Source organism: Rhincodon typus, chromosome 16, assembly GCF_021869965.1.
Source record: "Rhincodon typus isolate 14 chromosome 16, sRhiTyp1.1, whole genome shotgun sequence".
NCBI classification, from domain to species: domain Eukaryota; kingdom Metazoa; phylum Chordata; class Chondrichthyes; order Orectolobiformes; family Rhincodontidae; genus Rhincodon; species Rhincodon typus.
The window spans coordinates 17,625,664-17,647,967 of record NC_063347.1 but is presented as its reverse complement, the minus strand read 5'-3'; the positions used below and the strand labels follow the sequence as shown (position 1 = coordinate 17,647,967).

The 22,304-nt window shown below is 41.6% G+C and overlaps 1 protein-coding gene across 1 annotated transcript in view; it reads left to right on the top strand.

The window, feature by feature from the left end:
- stab1 (stabilin 1) overlaps positions 1 to 22,304 on the top strand; it is a 216,208-nt gene that overhangs the window by 109,084 nt on the left and 84,820 nt on the right. The window contains exons 27-33 of the mRNA XM_048606708.1: positions 726 to 821; positions 2,775 to 2,870; positions 3,016 to 3,063; positions 4,984 to 5,120; positions 10,873 to 10,984; positions 14,949 to 15,026; positions 22,190 to 22,291. Coding sequence (XP_048462665.1) covers positions 726 to 821; positions 2,775 to 2,870; positions 3,016 to 3,063; positions 4,984 to 5,120; positions 10,873 to 10,984; positions 14,949 to 15,026; positions 22,190 to 22,291 — 669 coding nt within the window. The remainder of the gene's footprint in view (positions 1 to 725; positions 822 to 2,774; positions 2,871 to 3,015; positions 3,064 to 4,983; positions 5,121 to 10,872; positions 10,985 to 14,948; positions 15,027 to 22,189; positions 22,292 to 22,304) is intronic.

Here is a 22,304-nt window from a genome sequence, read left to right as displayed (position 1 = left end):
GTGGCTCTTTTCATTACTTTCTAGGATTTTCTCCTCACACGACGCCCTTGTTTTTCCCTTTCCTAATCTTTTCCCTTATTTTTCAATATCTCTAAAATCTTTCCTATTCCAATGTGAGCCCCTGCTGTTGCACTCGCATTGAGTCTCCTGAAATAGTTTCAGATTATGCTCACTGTGCCTGAGGGGCTCACCCAGCTTTAACTCATCATAGGTTCTTACTCGTAATTAGATTTAGCATGGTCCTTCCCCTTATCTCCGTTTGCGTAAACTACTCAAAGGAAGGGTTCTGCGTATATTTGAAAAAATGGGTTGCAGTTAGCTCATTTGGCTGGACAGCTGGTTTGTGATGCCAACAGCTTGGGTTCATTTCCTGCACTGGCTGAGGTTAGCATCTTTCTGTCCTCTGGCCTGAGTCATAGTGACCCTCATGTTAAACTACCACCAGCTGGCTCTCTGGAATGAGAAAGCAGTCCTATGGTCTAGTAAGACTATGGTGACTTTACCTCTCACCTTTTGTTTTAGGAATTCCAGCAGCTAATCTTTGCCAAAACATTTTGTGGGCCATTTGTGATGTAAAATGCTTGAATTATGTAGATAAATTTTCGCCTGAAACACCACAAACTCAACTGTTCCTTTATGCGCTTGTAAACCCTTTAATGTCTTAGTGATGTCAGAAAAGTGCTACATTCCCATAACTATAATGTTATTTCATCCTGTGGAAACAGAGTCGCTGTACGTGTAAGAGAGGATTTGCTGGTGATGGCAAGAAGTGTACCCTCATTAATCCATGCCTGGAAGAGAATGGTGGATGCCATGTAATGGTAAGAAAATTACTAATTTATCATAATCGTCTATGTAATTTCCTGGATCTCTGGTATTAATTTGTATTTGTTAGCCTCTGCTTCAGTATTCAGCATGTGACATATTTATGAAATAATTTTGGTAGAAAAATTTTGATGCATCAAAATGCTTTGATCTCCTCTTGTTGATTACTTCTGACTTTTTCTCCTGGATAAGAGAGGATAGTTTTTCTCACAAAGATCCAACACTGTCATCAAACCTATTTCAAATCAATCAACAGAATTAAAGCAGAACAAGCCTGATAGTATTGGTTTTACATTCCTTGCCCCTGGTCTTTCATATAAGAAACATTCACGTTTGATGGCTTCTCTTCTGATGCTTGAACCAAGAACTGACTGAACACATCTCCCTTTTTGCTGCCCTGAAAGAAAACATAAATGAGGTGAAAACAGAAAAAGCTGGAGAAACTCAACAGGTCTGGTAGTATCTGGAGAAAGAAAGCAGAGTTAACTTTTTGGATCCAGTGACCCTTTTTTTCTTTCTTTCTTCATTAATGAGGGATGAGGGCGCCACTGGCTAGACAGCATTATTGCTCATCCCTAATTGCCCAGAGCGCAGTTGAGATTCAACCACATTGCTGTGGGTCTGGAGGCACATGTAGGCCAGACCAGGTAAGGATGGCAGTTTCCTTCCCTAAAGGACATTAGTGAACCATTCTTCAAATGGAAGTGATGCTAGGCCTAATGACATATTTTCAACCTTCCAACAGAAGTCACGTTTTGTAGTAGCTCTAAATTATACTCATGAAATTTCAGGGGTGGGGAGGATTTGGGGACAAATGGCTCGCCCCACCACCCCATTGCCTGGAAGAAAAGTGGGCAGCAGGCCAATAGGCCAACAGCCTGTTTTGCAACCAGAATGTGCTGTGGGTGGGCTACATTGGTGCAGAATGGGACTTGTGGCCATCACTGGGAAAAAGTTCAACCTTCTGGAGCTGCTGATCAATCTCCTTGGCTGGCAGCTCTGAAATTTCTGACAGTACAAGAGCTTGATAGTGGGCATTGCTGGGACTGCAGGCAAGCTCACGAAACAGGCCCAAAAGATTCTGAAGGACAGTAAGGCTTTGGTTAGGGAGATTTTGGCAAATAACAGAGGGGTTTGATGGAATGGCAGGACAGGTCCTTAAAGTCCATGTGGGTAGAAGGAAGCGAGTATTACCTTCTTGATGGGGGAAGGGAGCCCCTAAGTGCAACCCCCAAAGATAGTACTTCCTACCATCTTAAATACATTTTTGTAAAAATTGGGATTCCCATCACTGCCCACCTGTCCATGCCACCTGCTCTGTGGCACAGGCAGCATATTATTGAGAACACGCAAGGTTTAAATAAGCTCAATTGACTCTTAGTTATTTATTTAAATATCAAAGGCCATCTGCTGATTTCAGCACCCACCCACCCTCTGTATTGTGAGGATAACTCAGGGGTTGGTGGGAAGCTGGTAGGTTAACCACCTGACCTCTAATGCAAGGCCCCCCTGCAGAAAGCACACCCCTTGGAGGCATATAATATCCAACCCCATGAAGATCCTTAAAATAAGATCTGTAAAAGCCTTTTTTATGTTTGTTGTTTGTTCCGTTTTTCCCTTCAAGCTCACACTGATGCAATAATCTGGTCAACCATTGGTAACACTGTACGCTTTGCTAACTGCTTCTCTAGTAAAGAGAAGGGAGAATACAGGCCCTGTGGGGCCTTTTCTGAAATTAAATAGTACCAAAATGTGTAGTGCATCATCTATCATCCAGCCAAGAACTGTGAAAACTACCCAATAACGGTTGATAAATGGATGTGAAAGTAGGGCTTGGAATTTGAAAACCTGTATTTGTGGTTAGGAGTTCCTGCCGAAATTTCATGTGTGTTAAATGAGATCAGTGGCCTGTGTAAACCATTCTGAAAGTTAAATATTTCTATCAATAGGCTGAATGCGAACCTACTGAGAATGGAAATCGCAAGTGTACCTGCTTTAAAGACTATGCTGGAGATGGGATTAAATGCTTTGGGGACATACTAACAGTAGGTAGAATATAAGTGAACAGTGCAATACCTAATTTGAAGAATTAATCCTGTTATTTTGTAAACTCTTAAATATCTCATTCATATTTATTGCACAGTGCTCATTTACTTTGTCATTTGAGGTTTCTCTTTATTTATCTTGAAGGAGCTGGCATCAAGTGCCTACTTTTCAGGATTCAATAGCTGGCTCAAGGTATGTACTCCATATGTTTTTGAACTCAGCTGTAACTTAGAAATAGGAACATATTCACAACTAATTTTTTTAAAAAATCCATACTTTCCTGCAATTGAAATCCGTTGGATTTTTTTTTCCTTCTGCGTACAGTTATTTCTTATTATTTAAGGTTCTATTTTGCATTATTAACGTGATCTTTCACCTTTTGCTTTCTGCTTTCTGCTTTCTGTCATATCGTGAGTTGCCAAATTTCCCTGAAACCCAGCTCTGTCTATCTATGATCGTATTCTCTCACCTATTTCACTGCAATTACCAAAGTTCCCTGAGCCAGCGAAAGGAATTTTCCTCAGATAGTAGCAGCCAGAGCTTCTGATCTCCTGGATTCCATGAAGGTAATATTCATCTTCGGAGGGGAGACAAAATAGGTGATAGTGATCTGGCCACCTGTTGTACAGAGTGCTTTAATTATCTTTCCAGTGAAAACGAAGGTGGTATTACAAAGGGTGGTCAGTCTTCAACTATCCATCTTGCACTTTTCTCTCATTGAATTTTACCTTCAGTCCATGTCTGATATTCAGCACAAGCTGTTTTCTTGTGAACAAAATAGAAGCCACCAGTAATATTAAACAACAAATATGCCTTTATGTTTTTACCAGTAAGTTGTTTCATCATATTATAGATCACAAGAAAGTTTCATCTTGCTATCAGTACCTCTGATGAGAGTCTTAACTTTTGTCTTCTGTACAAGAACCACTAATAACAGCAGGAATTTTATAGACAGGAAATTGTTACATGATTCAGGATGGTGAGGATTTGCAAATGGTTTTCTAATAATTTTTTTCACATATTTGCAATAATATGCTAGCTGCATTTGTAATTGTCACTCTTTGGAATTGGAAAGATCATAGGGTTATGATTTTATAGTTTTCTATATCCCAGCCAAATGTAGCATATTTAAGAAGAAAAAGTGACTTTGCGCCAATAGGTCCCAAAACCCATCTTTGGGTTCATGTCCACTTGGACCATTCTTGTATCATTTCTGAGTCTGTTGTAGACTCATGAAATGAGATTGATTGCCATGAATAGTCAACAACTCCATTACTAATACATAATGCAATTATCAAATTATTAAGGGCAAACTAGATGCAGCTTGTTTTTATCTAGAAGCTCCTGTGATCTGATGTGTTATTTTATAAAAGGATGTATGAGACATACTGTCCACATTCAAAACCTCTTTCGACCACCCCAATCCCACAACATGCATGGATCATAGCTTGTTAAATTGTGTACTTATTTGACATCCTGATATAATTGTGAGGGATATGTACTTGATTAACTGGTTAAACATCACAGTGGTTAGAAAATACCATGCTGAGCCTGTTCCAGTTTCTCAGTCTTGATCAAATGGCTGAAGTTTTGATGGTTTCAGTAAAAGCTTTCACATAATTTTATTTTATAAACAATGCCATGCATTGCTGAGGGAATTAATGAGGGATCTTGTGGTTTTGTTATTTGTAAAATTTTGAGGCATTTTAGATATGTTCATCAGGCGCATTGTCACATTTTCTTTTGCTTGTGTCTTATTTATGACAAACTTTGTTTCTAGTTTGTAACCTTGGTTTGATTGAATATTTACTCCTCTATTTGACTAATAAATGACTAGGTGATTGGCTATAAGGGGGATTATTACATCCAATTAACTAAACAGGTCAAAGGCTTGTGTCTGAACATTGGATTTGCTATCAAAGCAGAAAGTGTGTAAAATTACACTTCAGAAGAAACGGGGCACAATTACTTAAATGATCAAGACAAGAATCTAAGTAAAATGCAAACATTTTGCAGTGTTGCACGGTGATTAAAAAAGTAATAATGTCTTTCGTACATTAGGAGATTACAGGCTTATTTGCCCTTTTTTGTCCCCCTTTGTTTTTGAAACAGAAGTCCTTGCATAGTATGGAATTCCCAGCAGGAGCTAATATGACTGTTCTCGTGCCATCAGAGACTGCCATAAACAATATGGATAAGGCTGCCATTGAATCTTGGGAACAGACAGACAGACTACTGTCCATAGTCAAGTAAGATACCTTTGCAAAAATAGTCTTATTTTCTTTTGTTTAAACATTTTATTGTCTGGTTTCATCAGTGGCCGAGTAAATTCATTCAATGTGTAGCTAATCCATGCCCACATTTATAATGCCCAAAATTGCTGACTAGTTTATTATCAGTTACATCAATATAGATTGGGAGAGTTTTGGTCTGTATGGCTTAGATCCACACAAAACATCTGTTTACAAACTTACTTATTGTAGGGGCTAAATGATCTTTTATTAACAAGCCAGATGGACGTAAACATTTATATGTTTTGTAATCAAATCCTTGTAGGAATTAGTTTATACACATATGAGCGCTGCATTTTCTGCAGGAAACAATGTACAGTATTTATTTCTGCCAGTTTTCAGATTTCAGTGTGACTGATAGTTTTGACAAATTAATGAGAATTTTTTGATTTTCACTATTTTTAGCTATTTGATTAGGAAGAACCCTTTGTTTCCCTTCATGTGTGGAAAAAATACACTGGATCAGGTTTGTTCTTAATTGTGGGACACAAAATATTCTGCTGATGATGCGCTATCATCTTACTTTCTCAAATGGGACTTCGTCCATCAGGTGAATACATTTGAAGCACATCATATAAAGATTGATGGTTGGTACTTTTACGCACCCAACACCAGCTAATTCACAGAGTACCATCACTAATCCTCCATCTGTAAATATCCTGTTTGATGTCATATATTGTATGTGCAGGTGTGAAGGAATTGTAGAAGCAAGTGACATCCAGTATGTTGAAAAACGTTAGAGCAGCCAGAAAGAATGATTGGTACCCTGAGACCCACTACAGTAATACTTGATAATTGTTGACCACAGTGATTAACTTTGTACTTACTGATAAATATAGAAGTTGAATGTATATCTTTCATAATTCTGAAGTGCTAATAATTGGTGCTGCAGCATTATGTTGGATCCAAGTGTTAAACTGGAGTCAATCTAATACGAATCAGATACCAGATCATCGCTTTAATAAAATCTTAAATTCATCAACACCATGGCACATGGAAAGGAACCTTTTCACGGAATCCTCGAATTTATTCACATGAGGTCTGTTAGTTCCATTTGCTAATGTTTAGATCTCCATACAACACGATCTCAGATGGTTGACTGTCATCCATCCAGGCAACATGGCCTGCCCTTTGCAGTTGGCTTTTTTTTAAAATCCACTCATGGGTCAGGGCATCACTGCATGGACCAGCATTTATTGCCTTTCCCCATTTGCCCTTAAGAAAGGGGTGGTGGATTAGTGGAGAGATTTTCCCCTGATTCCCACTGACTGTGTTTTTGCTAGGGGTCATAGGTGCTGCACTTATTCAAATGTGGCCCTGATGTCAAATCAGTCACTCTCTGAAATTCACCTCTTTGGTCCAAGGCTGTAATGAGGTCAGGAGCTGAGTGGCCCTGATGGAACCCAAACTGGGCATCACTGAGCAGGTTATTGCTGAGCTGGTGCTGTTTGATAGCACTGCTGATGATACCTCCCATCACTTTACTGATGATTGAGGGTAGACTGATGGGTGGTAATTGACTGGGCTGGATTTGTCCTGCTTTTTATGTACAGGACATACCTGGGCAATTTTCCACATTGTCAGCTACATGCCAGTGTTGTGACTGAACTGGAACAGCGTGGCTAGGAGTGTGGTAGGTTCTGGAGCACACTTCTTCAGTGTTTGTGATGTGGTCTTGCCAATGGACCTTGAGGATTCTGCAGAGATAAAACTGATATATGCGCTCGAGAAGGTGCTTTAAGTTGTTCACCATTATGACATGGAAATGTATTGCAGTTCCTTCAATATTTCTGAGTCAAAATCTTGGAACCACCTCCATAATGACGTTGTAGGTCTACCTACAGCACATGGACTGCAGCAGTTCAAGAAGGCAACTCACTACCACCTTCAGATGAATTTGTTTGCCAGACAATAGGACAGAATATAAAAAAAAGCAAACAATTCCAAAAAGATTAATTAAGAGTGAAAACTTTGAGTACAAAAGAAAGGGTCACCAGACACGAAACGTTACCTCTGTCTCTTCCTTCACAGATGCTGCCAGACCTGCTGAGCTTTTCCAGCAACTTTGTTTTTGTTCCTGAGTACAAAAGAAAGTTAGTCAAAAGTATGAATTTTCCTCTAAGTTAAGCTCCTATCCATTTCTTTTTTGACAGCCTGCTTTTGGATATTGTATATGGCAGTAGCATGTACTGTGACTTCATGCTGAAAAGCATTTCAAAGTGCTCTGGCTCCCTGTTGGTGTGCCGTCAGTACTCCTCAGGGTTGTTCTGTTTTATATTGGTCAATAAACAGATTCTGGTGCTTCAGAAAAGGTCTGTATTTATGTAATTGTTCAATGGATGTGGGCATCGGTGGCTAGGCTAGCTTTTATTGCAGGTCAGTGTTTCCTGGAAGTTGTGCAGCCATGTAACCCACTCAGCGTTTCTGCGCATGCGATCACTGTTCAGACACAATGACTTCCAGTTCCGGAAGCCGCTGTCCCACAGGGACTTCAGAGGTCTGTGCAGCGGCAGGAATAATGCGAGGGAACATAGTTGCCCATCCTTAATTGCCTTTGAAAATGTGGTGGTGAGCTATCTTCTTGAACTGTTGCAGTCCTTGGGGTGTAGGGATACCCACAGTGGAATAAGGGAGGAGGTTCCAGCATTTTGACCCGGTGACAGTGACAGAATAGTGATGTAGTTCTAAATCAGGATGGTATGTGACTTAGAGGGGAACGTGCAGCTGTGGTGTCCTCGTATATTTGCTGCCCTTGTCCTTCTAGGTGGTAGGGACCATGAGTTTGGAATCTGCTATCCAGGAAGCCTTGGTGAGTTATTGCAGCCCATTTTGCAGATGGTACACATTGGTGCCACTGTGTGTCAGTGGCAAAAAGGGTAAATGTTCAAGTTAGTGTATGGGGTTTCAGTAGACTGGACTGCTTTGTCCTGAATTGTCACATTAAGCTTCTTGAGTGTTGCTGGAACTACACCCATCCAGACAAATTTGGCGTGTACTATCGTTGTTCTAAACTGTGTTTTGTAGATGGTATTTCAGCATTTTAGAGGCAAGCAGTGAGTTACCTAGCACAGATTTCATAACCTCCAACCTACTGTTGTAGCCATGGTATGTATCTGGCCTATACAGTACAATTTCTGGTCAGTGGTTACCCCCAGGATGTTGTTAGTGGGGAATTTAATAATAGCAGTGCAGTTGAAAGTCAAGATGTGATGATTAGATTCTCTTTCATTGGAAATGGTCACTGCCTGATATTATGTGTTCACAATGTTACTTGCTACCATCAGCCCAAATTTCGGTGTTTTCCAGATCTTGTTGTACAGTGATGTGGGCCACTATCTGAAGAGTCACGGATGGTGCTGAATATTATACATTCATCAGTGAAAATTGCTACTTCTGACCTTCTGATGGAGGGATGGTCATTGATGTAATAGTGAAGATAGTTGGGTCGAGGACAGTACCCTAAGGAACTCCTGCAGAGGTGTCTTTGTGACTAGATGATTGATATCCAACAATCACAACTATCTTTCTTTCTGCTAGGTATTACTCCAGCCAGTGAAGAGTTTTTCCCTTGATTCCTGTTGATTCCAGGTTTCTTGATGCCAAGCGTGGTCAAATGGCTACATTGACGTCAAGGGCAATCAATCCTGCCTTAGCTCAGGAGCCAAGTGGCCTTGGCAAAAACCAAACAGTATCATTCAGCAGATTGTTCCTTTCCAAGTACCACTTGACAGCATTAACAACAACCCTTCCATCACTTTACTGATGATGAAAAGTAGACTGATGGGGTGATAATTGGCTAGATTGGATTTATCCTGCCTTTTGTGGGCAGGACACACATTAGATTTATTTATTTGTCACATGTACGAAGTATAGGAATACATAAGTACAGCGAAAAGTGCACAAAATCGCCATTCACTAGCACCCCACTTGGTTACTAAAACCAGAATTAAAAGATTTAACACAGCCAAAAGGTAAGGAAGAGAAAAAGTCCAGATCTCAGAGTCCCAAGTCCCATCTGCACAATGGTGCAGGTGCTGCTCCAATCGCTAGGGCACCCAGGAGGGTGCTGCCGCCACCATGCAAAAGGCCCGTTCTCACTGCTGTCACCGCCTCACCGGCCCACTGTCACTGCCTCACCAGCCTTCTCTCACCGCCTCACCGGCCCACTGTCACTGCCTCACCAGCTTGCTCTCACCGCCTCACCGGCCCACTGTCACTGCCTCACCGGCCCACTCTTGATCCGCCACTGTTGCTCCGGCCCACACTCGATCTGCCATTGCTGCAGGACACGGCCCGGGCATTCAGATCCCGCCACGTGGTTCCCAGTCGCGACTCGACTTCTTTCCAATTCCTTAGGTAGGAGCAGATAGTTAAGGGGTGGGGGAATAAAATTACTGCATGCAGCGAGGAGAGAGAAGAAAAAGAAAAAGAAAGGAAAAGGAACTGGCGAGCAAAGTGGACCTATTTTCCACATTGTTGTACAGATGTCAGTTTGTAACTGTAACAGCTTAAGTCTGTTTGGAGCACACATCATCAGTACTATTGCTGGTATATTATCAGGGCCCATAGCTTTTGCAGAATCCAGTGTCTTCAGCTGTTTCTTGATATCACAGGACTGGATTGAATTAGCTGATAACTGGCGTCTGTGATTCTGGGTATTGAAGGTGGAGGCTGAGATGGATCATTCACCCAGTACTTCTGGCTGAAGATGGATGCAAATACTTCAGTCCTCACTTTTGCCCTATGTGCTGGGTTTCCCCATTCAGAGCGGCGATTCTCGTGGCCCTTCCCACCGATCTCCTTTCAGTTGTCTAATTGTCCAGCTAGTGTTAGTGTACAGTTGAGTTTTGTCAGCGAGTACTGTCATTGTTATTTTGGATATTCCTCAGTTGACAGCAAAGGGTTCTGCCTGCGTGATGGTCAGCTGTATTTTTCTCTGGACTGGCTGATCTCGCTGAGCCGAGTGAGCTGACCTTTCTGTTGCCAGTAGATCTTGCATTTCCTTGTCTTTTTCATCAAACTAGCCCCTATGCTTCTTGGTGCTGACTTTGCTGATCTCATTGGATGTATCTAGTACTGTAGCTTTGTGTTCTCCAGGTTCTGTAATTTAAATTTTTAAAAGCCTATTGTATTTAATATGCACAGTAAGGCTTGCCTTGGAGGGAATATGAACTTGTGTTCACTGGCAATATAACAAATACAGTTAATGTTATAAAACAAACTGCAGTGTGAATTAGTAGCAATAATTCACAGCGGCAAAGTCAGCATATCAGCATCATTCAAAGTCCTGTTTACATTTACAATCAAGACACTGATGTTTTAATTGTGCCCATTCTCATTTCTGTTTTAATGAAGAGAATGAAAAAATATCACAGAAAACAAAGAGAAAAAGATCTGTTCTAAATAAAAACTGGGAGAACTGCTGGAAATCGGAAACAAAAACAGAAATTGCTGGAAAAGCTCTGTAGATCTGGCAGTATCTGTGGAGAGAAATTAGAGTTAATCTTTTGGGCCCAGTCACCCTTCCTCAGAACTCAGAAAGTTCTGTTATAGTAGTTTTCTTTTTTAAAAAAACCTATTATAGTGCTAATTATTTTCAAGTTTGTTACTGATCCTTTGGGATTTCTGAAGCTGTGATTTCCATCAGTTGAAATAAAGCAAGCAGGCAAATTTACAACTAGTATAATTCCAGCACTTGGTATTTTCATAGGTCACATTTTATTATGGGTGGGCTTGCTGTTGATGATTTAAAGGAATATGAAGGACAGAACTTACCAACAATGAACATATTAACCAGGTTATTAATCAAGAATGAAAATGGGGTAAGTAATTTATCTTTACTTTTCATGTTCAATATATGGGTTAGTTGAAAATTTCTTCCTTGAAAGACTATAATATATCTTCCAGTCCCCTGCCAATACCCCCGACACTCCTAGACATGCCTTCCTCATTTTAAGCATAGAACAATTTTCAGAAACAGATTTTTTTAAATAAAAAGATTACTCTATCAACAAGGAGTAAATTTGAAACATGTGATTTACGTGGACTAAAACTTGATTTATTATTTTAAGGAGAGTAGAGTGCTGTTCTGTGGTTGAACATACAGCAAAGTTTAGTTTCACCTTTCTCACTATATACACTCAGCCCAGCCTAACTTCGTTGCCAAGAAACTGTGTTTATCAGGAATGTTTCCCACACTACTTCCTAAATGTTAATGTGTGTCAACATCCATCTCATACTATGTTTCCTCCTAACAAGCTTACATGGATTCCTGAAGATAAAATTACAGTTAGAAAGAATTTATTTGGTGCAATTCAGCATATACCAAAAAGTAAACAATTCCATATATTCTTGTTTTGATATATTTTAGAGGATAAAGAAAAGAAGTTGTCATTTACTGAGGAGACTGATTAATTTGGGTTGTGTGAATGTGTAATTGGATCAAAATGCAGCTCACTTAATGAGAACATTCCAGAAGTAAACATTGCTATGCCAATGTGGCAATAAAATGTCTTTAGATCGTTGTCTTGTACTTGCTCATCAACAATTTGCATCACTGGTGATATCTGATGTATTGAATATGTTTGAATACAAATTGTCTAAAAAGAAAGCAATCTCACAGTTAGCAAGATTCCATCCTGTGAATGTGGCTAATAGTTTAACTGCCCAGATGATTGCTATTTCACTCATGTAAAAGTCTAGTCAATGAGCTCTTTGAGATTTTTTTATCTTGTGCCAAAAGTCCTCATAAGTCATTCTGTCGCTGTGCTACACAGTTGGAGGTCTTTCTTCTCATTGAAAAAAACAACCATAGCTCACCACCACTATTTGTTAACAGTTCGTTGGACTACAGTGGTGTAAATTAATTCCCTCTTTTGTGGTTCACAAAACAAACTGTCTGAAAGTTCCTGGTCCTCCAAACATTACGCAAAGAGCTATATTTGACTGTAAATTGTGGGATATTTGAATGGAGTCGGGGGGGTGGGGAATGTAAGCCACTAGATAATGGGGACTTCATCTATTCCCAAACAGTAATGTATAGAGATGTGACAAAGTTGCCTTGGGTCTTTCCTTGACTGATTTATATAGATAGCCTTTAAAGTCCTTAAAAAAAACTTTGGTCTGGGGGAATCTAGAGGATTTTCTTAGGAAATCCAGCTTCACAAAGTGGACGAGCAGACCATACCACCCCTCACCTCCCTCTTTAGTCCACCAAACTCCTCAACTCAAGAACTTTGAGCTTTTTGCTGCAGGCCAGATTTGAATAAAAGCAAATTCTGCCCCATTTTCAGGCTTCCCAGCTGGACTCCCATTCAGCTTCTACTTTGGTTGCAATGAGAAATTAGAGGCTGAGTTGTTTTATGTTGTGACCTTGACATAAGTACCAGGGAGTACCCACTGGAAGGACAGCCTTAATTTTGCTAGTGTTGAGGAAGGCAGCTTAGTTTTATTATTTAAGGTAGTTAGCTTACCATTGGTCATTCAGGGTACATAAAGGGAGATGAAGTGTTAGGCACATTATTGTCGAGTTAATACCACTACCAATTTCTGGAAGAGACCGAACGACCCCTTCTGATTGATCCCAGTCATAGTATTTTCATAGATAGCAATCCATTCCTTTAGTGCTATCCTATTCTGCCTTGTCATAAATGAATTCACACAACACAGTTCAAACACAACTAATTCATTTTATCCTCCTCAAAATAGAGTCATAGAGATATTCAGCGTGGAAACAGACCCTTTAGTCCAACTCGTCCATGTGGACCAGATATCCTGTATGATTCCATTACCATTTGCCAGGATTTGGCTCATATCCCTCTAAACCCTTCCTATTCATATACCCATCCAGATGCCTTTTAAATGTTGTAATTGTACCAGCCTCCACCACTTCCTCTGGCAGCTCGTTCCATACACACTCCACCCTCTGTGTGAACAAGTTGCCCCTTAGATCCCTTTTATATTTTTCCCCTCTCACCTTGAACCTATGCCATCAATTTTGGACTGCCCTGCCCCAGGGAAAAAACCTTGCCTATTTACCCTAATGATTTTATAAACCTCTATACGGATGACATGATGTAAATTTGTCCACGGTCTAATAACTTGAATTTTAGAAATTGCCCCTGTGAAGAAATGTCTGTCTAAGCTCCAAGTGTGTGGGTATTCTTTGCTACACCATCTAGATCAATACTTTGAAAAATATATTTTCAGATAGAATTGTTCTGCTCCTGATCTTATTCCTTCCAGAATTCATCTTTCCCAAACACCAAAACTTCTTAGCAGTTCTCCATTGTAGTTCCCCTTTGAAGCTGAACAACCCTTCTGGAACCATTGATCCACCAGATATCCAGTACCTGCATCTAGTTTTTTTGCTCTCTGCATTTGGCCTGTGTGTACTGTAAATTTGAGTATTAGAAGCTTCTCACTTCAAATCATGCCAAATTTAACTGTGCTAGCAAAATGCAGCTCTCTGCTCACAGCAGTTTACTCAATTTGGCCGCAGGTTGGGGCAAAATAACTTGGTTATTGAAGCAACCCAATTAACTTGCAGAGATAGTAGGAACTGCCGATGCTGGAGAATCTGAGATAACAAGGTGTAGAGCTGGATGAACACAGCAGACCGAGCAGGAAAGCTGACGTTTTGGATCTGGACCCTTCTTCAGAAATGGGGGAGGGGAAGGGGATTCTGAAATAAATAGAGAGAGGGGGAGAGGCGGATAGGCGGATAGAAGATAGATAAAGGAGCAGATAGGTGGAGAGGAGACGGACAGGTCAAGGAGGCGGGGATGGAGCCAGTAAAGGTGAGTGTAGGTGGGGAGTTAGGGTGGGGGTCGGTCAGTCCAGGGAAGATGGACAGGTCAAGGAGGCGGGGATGAGGCTGGTAGGTAGGAGGTGAGGGTAGGTGTTGAGGTGGGAGGAGTGGATAGGTGGGAGAAAGGACGGACAGGTTAGGGAGGTGGGGACGAGCTGGACTAGTTTTGGGATGCGGTTGGGCGTGGGGAGGTTTTGAAGCTTGTGAAGTCCACATTGATACTGACAAACGACTGCACCTCTCAGTCGCGAACCACTTCAACTCCCCCTCCCACTCCTTGGACGACATGTCCATCCTGGGCCTCCTGCAGTGCCACAACGATGCCACCCGAAGGTTGCGGGAACAGCATCTCATATTTTGCTTGGGAACCCTGCAGCCCAATGGTATCAATGTGGACTTCACAAGCTTCAAAATCTCCCCGTCTCCCTAACCTGTCCGTCCTTTCTCCCACCTATCCACTCCTCCCACCTCAACCCCCACCCTCACCTCCTACCTACCAGCCTCATCCCCGCCTCCTTGACCTGTCCGTCTTCCCTGGACTGACCGACCCCCACCCTAACTCCCCACCTACACTCACCTTTACTGGCTCCAACCCCGCCTCTTTGACCTGTCTGTCTCCTCTTCATCTATCTTCTCCTCTATCCATCTTCTGTCCGCCTCCACCTCTCTCCCTATTTATTTCAGAATCCCCTTCCCCTCCCCCATTTCTGAAGAAGGGTCCAGACCCAAAACGTCAGCTTTCCTGCTCCTCTGATGCTGCTTGGCCTGCTGTGTTCATCCAGCTCTACACCTTGTTATCCCAATTAACTTGCAGTCCTTTTAATATAAATTTCAAACTAAAATTATTCCACAATATAAATTATTTCATGATTTCAATTTTATTACACAATGGAGTAGAATTATGTAAACTTCTGATCAGATTTGCCATATTTGACTTGTAAAAATAACTGAAGTTAATGTTAACTTGTATTTTTAAGAATCTGACGATCGGTGGGGCAAGAATTGTCATTCGCAATATCCCCGCAGTAAATGGATACATTCATATCATTGATAAGGTACATTTGTTGTCTTTTCAAGTAGAGATTTTAGTAATTTGCATGATTTAAAACATAATCTGTGTGCTAATTTCATAAAGAGAAAACTAGCTCTCTCTTAAATCATCTATCTAGGCTAGTTTGGAAGTGCTTTAGCAGAAAGTTATACAATGATTTTCAATGAGGAAAGGCTATCTTCAGGGTTTTGTGATGTTTTAAATAAAAAATTCTATGAACACATTTCAAACAGAGATGATTCCAGATTGGAAAGGATCTATCAAATATTGCATTTTAATGCATGGAGATACTTAACCACCAACACCTGCCTCCAATCCCATGCTCCCATTTTCAAAACATTTCTGCAGGCAAACATTGAATTTTGCCTTTCATACTATATTTGAACCTGTCATAAAAATTGCATGACAAATTAAAACCAGTTTAATGGAGCTGTGTTACATGATGCTGGGCTAGTGCTTTGCTGGACTTGACACATGTTGTTGTTTAGAAATCACCACAGTCAATAAAAAATATGCTTGCTATCTCTAGTGTACTATGTTAGCTGAATGTAACTGCAGCTTTCTCTTAGTTTCATTCTGATTCAAATTTAAAGTGTATTTTATGGCCCAGATTTTCCAATTGCAAGATAAGCGTATCTGAAGGCCAGATGGGATTTGCACATGGGGACCCTACAGAATTCCCAATGGAGCAAACTCCAAAAGGGTTGCTTGAGAAATTGAAGATTCCTCAGGACAATTCCCCTATGCCTGGAACCCTCCAAATGTTTCCATTTAAATCAGAGAATCTGGACGGTTCCATCGAAATTAGGTAAATAGTCACTCAGAAAAATGATACTATTAAATACCTGGTCTGACTCCTGATATCAATTCAACTGATCTGCCCCAAATTACCACAAACACGTACAATTACACTTCACCCAGAGCTTCAACATCCACCAAACCTGATACACCCTCTCCCCCACAAGAGTCGATACCCGCTCCTTCCTCTAAGACCCTTTCCTCCCTGACCTGCCATCGCATCCATTCTCTCCTCGCTCTGGACGCGATACCTGCCTCCATACCCACAGAACCCATACACCCCTCTCCCAGTTCTGGACCCAAAATGTCCTAGCCCTGGCCCCTGGAACTGGACATCCTCTTCCTGCTGTTATTTCCAACCCCACCACATTGGGACCAAGGCAGTAATAAGGTCCAGACCCAATTCTCCTGACTTGCCGTAGGATCTGATTTGCTCGCTTCAGGTCAGGATAACCCTCCTCTTTTGCCTCCAAAATCCAATCTCCTTGCATCACCACCATTCCAACTCTCCCTTCCCCTGCTCCAAATCCAACTACCAACACCACCCCCCGCCCCCCCCACTCTCTGTCCACCAGACTCAACTTACCAGCTCTTCACCATTGGAATTTGAAACTGCAGCCCCCTCCCTCTGGACCCAGCGCCTATTCTCTACGACTGGACCCACCATCCCTCTTCCTGTAGAACTCTGCACTCCCGCATTTTGGACACATCACCACCCCTGCACTCCCAATTACACAATAACTATAGTGTCCTTTGGTGGAGTCGCTATCTCTCAGACCACCCAACCCCCAGCTTAACCTAAACATTCCACCACTTCCTGGCACCCACCTCTCCTGGAACCCAACCAACCTGGCAGCCTACCCCCTACATACCTGGAAGCCCACTTATCTGGCACCCTAACACCATCTCCCTATCCGCCTGGCACTCTACTCGCCAGCACCTTAACCTCTCATTTACAGCAGCTGCCAAATTGGCTGTCTGACGCTGGACCTCAAGTTCAGAATTTGCAACTGACCATTATGAAAAAGGGGTAGCATTTTGCCCTGTCCCAACTCTTCCACATTGAGGGATCTATCAGAATAGCAGTAATTTCTGAAGGAGCCCTTAAGCAAACTCTTGTCAGAAATACAGAGCTGTTTCATTCCAAACTGTGAGTGGCATGGCAATGTGCACAAGCTCTGGCCCTGATATATTGCCATGACAGCGGTAAAATATGGACTATCAAGTTTCAACTTCCATTATCTGATGTTAATATCCGAAATCTTCATTGACTGAATTAATTTTTAAAAAGGAAGGAATATGGACCTGAAGAGTTTGCAGCAATCATCTGACAACAGATTGAGGCAAGTTCAGGAATAAACAAAATTATTTGAACGTACTAAAATTACCATTTTATCTAAAGACATTAGAAACAACCAACTGATTTATGTGTCGAGAAATTTGCATCTCCTGTTTTAGTTTAATGTGTATAAAAAGTTGCACATGCAAGTGCTGTCTGCAACTGTCCAGCTTGGAAAGACAATGGAGCCAGACTTGGGAATATACAAATAACCCATACTTCAGTAATGTCTTGTGGGACAGCAGAGCAGGATAAAGTAAAATGGATTGGTAACAGTAATTACTGGAAAACACTCTCCCTGATTCTTTCAAATCATTTTTAAAAAATCATTCGTGGGAGGTGGGCATCGCTGGCTGGCCAGCATTTATTGCCCAGCTTTAATTGCCCTTGAGAAAGTAGTGGTGAGCTGCCTCACCCAATGTTAAAGAAAATTGGAAAAACATCCATTTATTGAGAAGTCGGGTGTTCTGCAACTTTTGATACTGCTGAGGATACAAGACTTTAACTATAACAGCTTTTAAACAGTATATTCTCTACCTTCTGAGACACTTTTTAAAACTGTATACCTGTGTTTGTGTGTGTGAAATGTCATATTTTATTATTTTCTTTTGAAATGTTGAGAGACATAGATAGAGTGGATAGTCAGAGACTTTTTCCCAGGGTGGAAATGATTATTATGAGGCGGCATAATTTTAAGGTAATTGGAGGAAGGTATAGGGGAGGTGTCAGAGGTGGGTTCTTCACACAGAGTGGTGGGCATGTGGAATGCGCTGCCAGCAGTGGTAGTGGAGTCAGATACTTTAGAGACATTTAAGCGACTCTTGGATGGGCACATGGAGGATAGTAAAATGTAGGGTATGCAGGGTAGATTGATCTTAGTAGGATAATAGGTCGGCACAACATTGTGGGCCGAAGGGCCTGTACTGTGCTGTACTGTTCTATGTTCTATGTTCTGTGTTATGATCCTAGCTATTGGATAAGTCAGATTCTAGAATAAAACCTGATAGATCATATGTGTAATTTATTTAATTAATTAACATGGTAATTAATCACTGAAGCATATCACATGAGGCTACAGATGTTCTTTAACAACAGAACCTAAGTTTATTACAACTTCTGCTGTGGTAAGTGGTTCCCTGAACAGCCCTGAACTCCTGCTAGGAGAGAAACTAAGACTTGCTCCTGAACTCAACTCTGGTGTTTTCTGAAATGAACTGAGATCAAAAATGATCGTAAATGTGTTTATCACAAAGTCAAAAGTAAAATATCTTTTCATTCACACCACCGAGGTCAACAGCCACATTGGTTTCTGAGCAAGGTTAGATCGCGGCACTATTCTGTAATGGCTTGCTGACCTATTAAAATAAATCTTCACAGCAATAAAACAAACCAATCAACATTTATTTTTAAAACCAATCAAATTCCGTAAATGATAATATGTATAACACACCTATCATCATGTAAACAATAGTATTCCTCTTTCTTTAACTCCAGAAAACCAGGTAATTGGCTCCTTCATTCTAGTCTAGTGACTGTGTTCTGATGGGAGTGTGATATAGCTGCAGGCTAAAAAGAATCAAACATCTTTCTTGTGGACAACCAAGGAGGTTAAAAAAAGGGGAACCAATTCGCTTCTCACCTTGGATGTGGGTGTAGCTGGTTGGGCCAGCATTTATTGCCTGTCCCTCGTTGCCCTTGAGAAGGTGGTGGTGAGCTGCCTTCTTGAACTGCTACAGCCCATGTGCTGTAGATTGGCCCACAATGCCCTTAGGGAGGGAATTCCAACATCTTGACCTAGTGACAGTGAAGGAATGGTGATATATTTCCAAGTCAGGATGGTGAGTGACTTGAATGAGAAATTGCAGATATTGTCCAAACCATGTTGCATTTGAACATGGACTACTTCAATATCTGACCAGTTGTGAATAGTGCTGAAAATCACTTAATCATCAGTGAACATCCCACTTTTGACCTTCTGATGGAGGGAAGGTCATCAATGAAGCAGCTGAAGATGGTTGGGCCTAGGACACTACCCTGAGGAACACTTGCAGAGATGTCTTACAGCTGAGATGCCTGATCTTCAATAGCAACAACCATCTTCCTACGTGCCAGGTATGCCTCCAACTAGCGGAGAGTTTGTCCCCGATACAGGCTCCTTAATGCTGGTTGAAGGTGGCCCTGATTTCAAGAGCTGTTATTCTTACCTCATCTCTGGAATTCAGGTCTTTTGTCCATGTTTGAACTGAAGCTGAAATGAGATCAGGAGCTGAGTAGCCCTGGCGGAACTCAAACTGGGCATCGCTGAGCAGATTATTGCTGAGCAGGTACTGCTTGATAGCACTATTGATGACACCTTCTATCCTTTCACTGATCGAGAGTAAACTGATGGACCAATAATTTGCCAAGTTGAATTTGTCCTGCTTTGTATGTACAGGACATACCTGGGCAAATTTCCACATTGTCGGATAGACACCAGTGTTGTAACTACTGAAAGAACTTGGCTAGGGGAGCGGCAAGTTCTGGAGCACAGGTCTTCAGTGCCGTTGCTGGAATGTTGTCACAGCCCTTAGTTTTTGCAGTGTCCAGTACCTCCAACTATTTCTTGACATCACATGGAGTGAATCGAATTAGCTGAAGACTGGTATCTATAATGCTGGGGACCACTGGAGGAGGCCAAGATGAATCATTCATATGGAATTCCTAGTCTAAGATTCTGGCTAATGCTTCAGCCTTATCTTTGCACTGATGTCCTGGGCTCTTCTATCAATAAGGATGGGGATATTTGTGGAGCCTCTTCCTCCAGTGAGTTGTTCAATTGTCCACCACCATTCACAACTGGATGTGCAGGATTGTAGACCTTAAATCTGATTTGTTGGTTATGGGATCACTTAGCTTTGTCTATCACTGCTTAAGCTGTTTGACATGCAAGTAGTCCTGTTTGTAGCTTCACCAGGTTGACACCTCGTTTTCAGTTATGCCTGGTTCTGCATATGGCATGTCCTACTGCGCTCTCCATTGAACCAGGGTTAGTCCCCTGGAGTGATGGTAATGGTTAAGTGGTAGATATGCCGGGCCATGTGGTTACAGATTGTGCTGGAGTACAATTCTGTTGCTGGTGGTGGCCCACAGCACCACATGGATTCCCAGTCTTGAGTTGCTAAATCTGTTTGAAATTTGTCCCATTTAGCATGGTGATAGTGTCACACAATGTGAAGGCAGCACCTTAGCTCCACAAGTATTGTGTGATGGTCACTCTTACTGATACTGTCATGGACACATTTATCTGCAGTCGGCAGATTGGTAAGGATGAGGTCAAGTATGTTTTTCCCTCTTGTTGGTTACCTTACCACCTGCCACAGACCCAGTGTAGCAGCTATGACTTTTAGGACCTGACCAGCTTGATCTGTAGCACTGCTGCTGAGTCACTCTTGGTCGTGGGCATTGAAATCCCCCACCCAGAGTACATATTGCATCCTTGCTACCCTCAGTGTTGTTCAACATGGAGGAGTACAGATTCATCAGTGGAGGGAGGACAGTACGTGGTAACCAGCAGGAGGTTTCCTTGCTTGTGTTTAAGCTATGAGACTTCGTGGGGTCCAGAGTCAATGTTGAGGATGCCCAGGGAACACCCTCCTGATTGTATACACTGTGCCACCGCTTTTGCTGAGTCTGTTCTGCTGGTAGGACAAACGGATCCAGGGATGGTGATAGTGGTGTCTAGGACATTGTCTGTAAGGTACACTGTGAGTATGACAATAGCAGGCTGTTGCATGACTAAGCTGTGAGACAGTTCTCCCAAATTTGGCACTAGCCCCCAGCCGTTAGTAAGGAGGACTTTGCAGGGTCAACAGAGCTGTTTCTGCCGTTGTTTTTTCCAGTGCCTAGGTCAATGTCAGGTGATCCGTCTGGTTTCATTTCTTTGCTGAGACTTTGTAGCGATTGATACAATTGAGTGGCTTGCTAGGCCATTTCAGAGGACAGTTGCTGTGGGTCTGGAGTCACATGTAGGCCAAACCAGATAAGGATAGCAGCAGATTCCCTGAAGGACTTTAGTGAGGCAGATCAGTTTTTCCCAACAATTGTTTCTTAGATTCTTAATTCCAGGTTTTTTCTTTATTAAAATGGTGGAATTTGAATTTGACTAGCCAAGTCTAAAGGAGAGATCAGGAGAGATAATGGCAGAGGAAACAATTGCCAGAATAAAATCCAAAAGAATTGTGGATGCTGTAAATCAGGAATGATAACAGAAGTTGCTGGAATCTCAGCAGGTCTGGCAGTATCTGTGAAAAAAAATCAGAGTTACTGTTTCGGGTTCCAGTGACCCTTCCTCAGAATTCAGTTCCAGCAATTTATGTTTTTGAAACAATTGCCATGTTTGGCAGTGGTAGTGGGGTAGATGGGGGATGTGATCACAGGAGGCATTTTCCAATCTTAGGGGAGACAGATGGTAAGTAAAGAGCATGTGAAAGGTGTAAGGAGAGACTGGAGGTGCAGAAGTGGTCCACTGATAGACCGTTACAGTACCTATGAAACGTTTAGTTTCTTGGGCCTGGAAATAACAGTACAGTTTCCTCTAACTCTCAAATGTAATTTTTTAGTGTTTACCTCGTTGATTCTGTCTTCTTGCTTCCATTCACTTTTCAGATTTCCTAAATTCTTTGGCATGAGTTTAAAAAGGACTGTTAAAATGAAAGCATGTGTTATATTGTTTAAACATCCAACCTACAAGTAGATTGGTTACCTTTCATCTATTCTGCCTCCACTATAACGAGATGTGGGCCCATTTGAAATGGTTTTGTTCCTGTGTCATGTTTCCTAGAACATTAACCTCAGACCTGACCCCAACACACCCATTATTAAGAGTTAGGATTTAGCTCCACATAGTACATGCAATGTTAATTGTCATTATTTGCAGTGTATGTTTACATGGTGTAATGTGTTTTCCACTATTATGTTATAAAGCTTTTACACCTCTTAGTTGTTTTGTTCAGAGTTGCTTTGTCTAATCTATTACATTGTGTTGTATTTAGATTTTGTTCCCTTCTTCAGAAGATTTACCACCACTTCTGCCTAGCTTGCTTGATCTTCTAGAACGACTGCCTCAGTACTCTCATTTCAAACAATTATTGCAGGTACAAATAACAG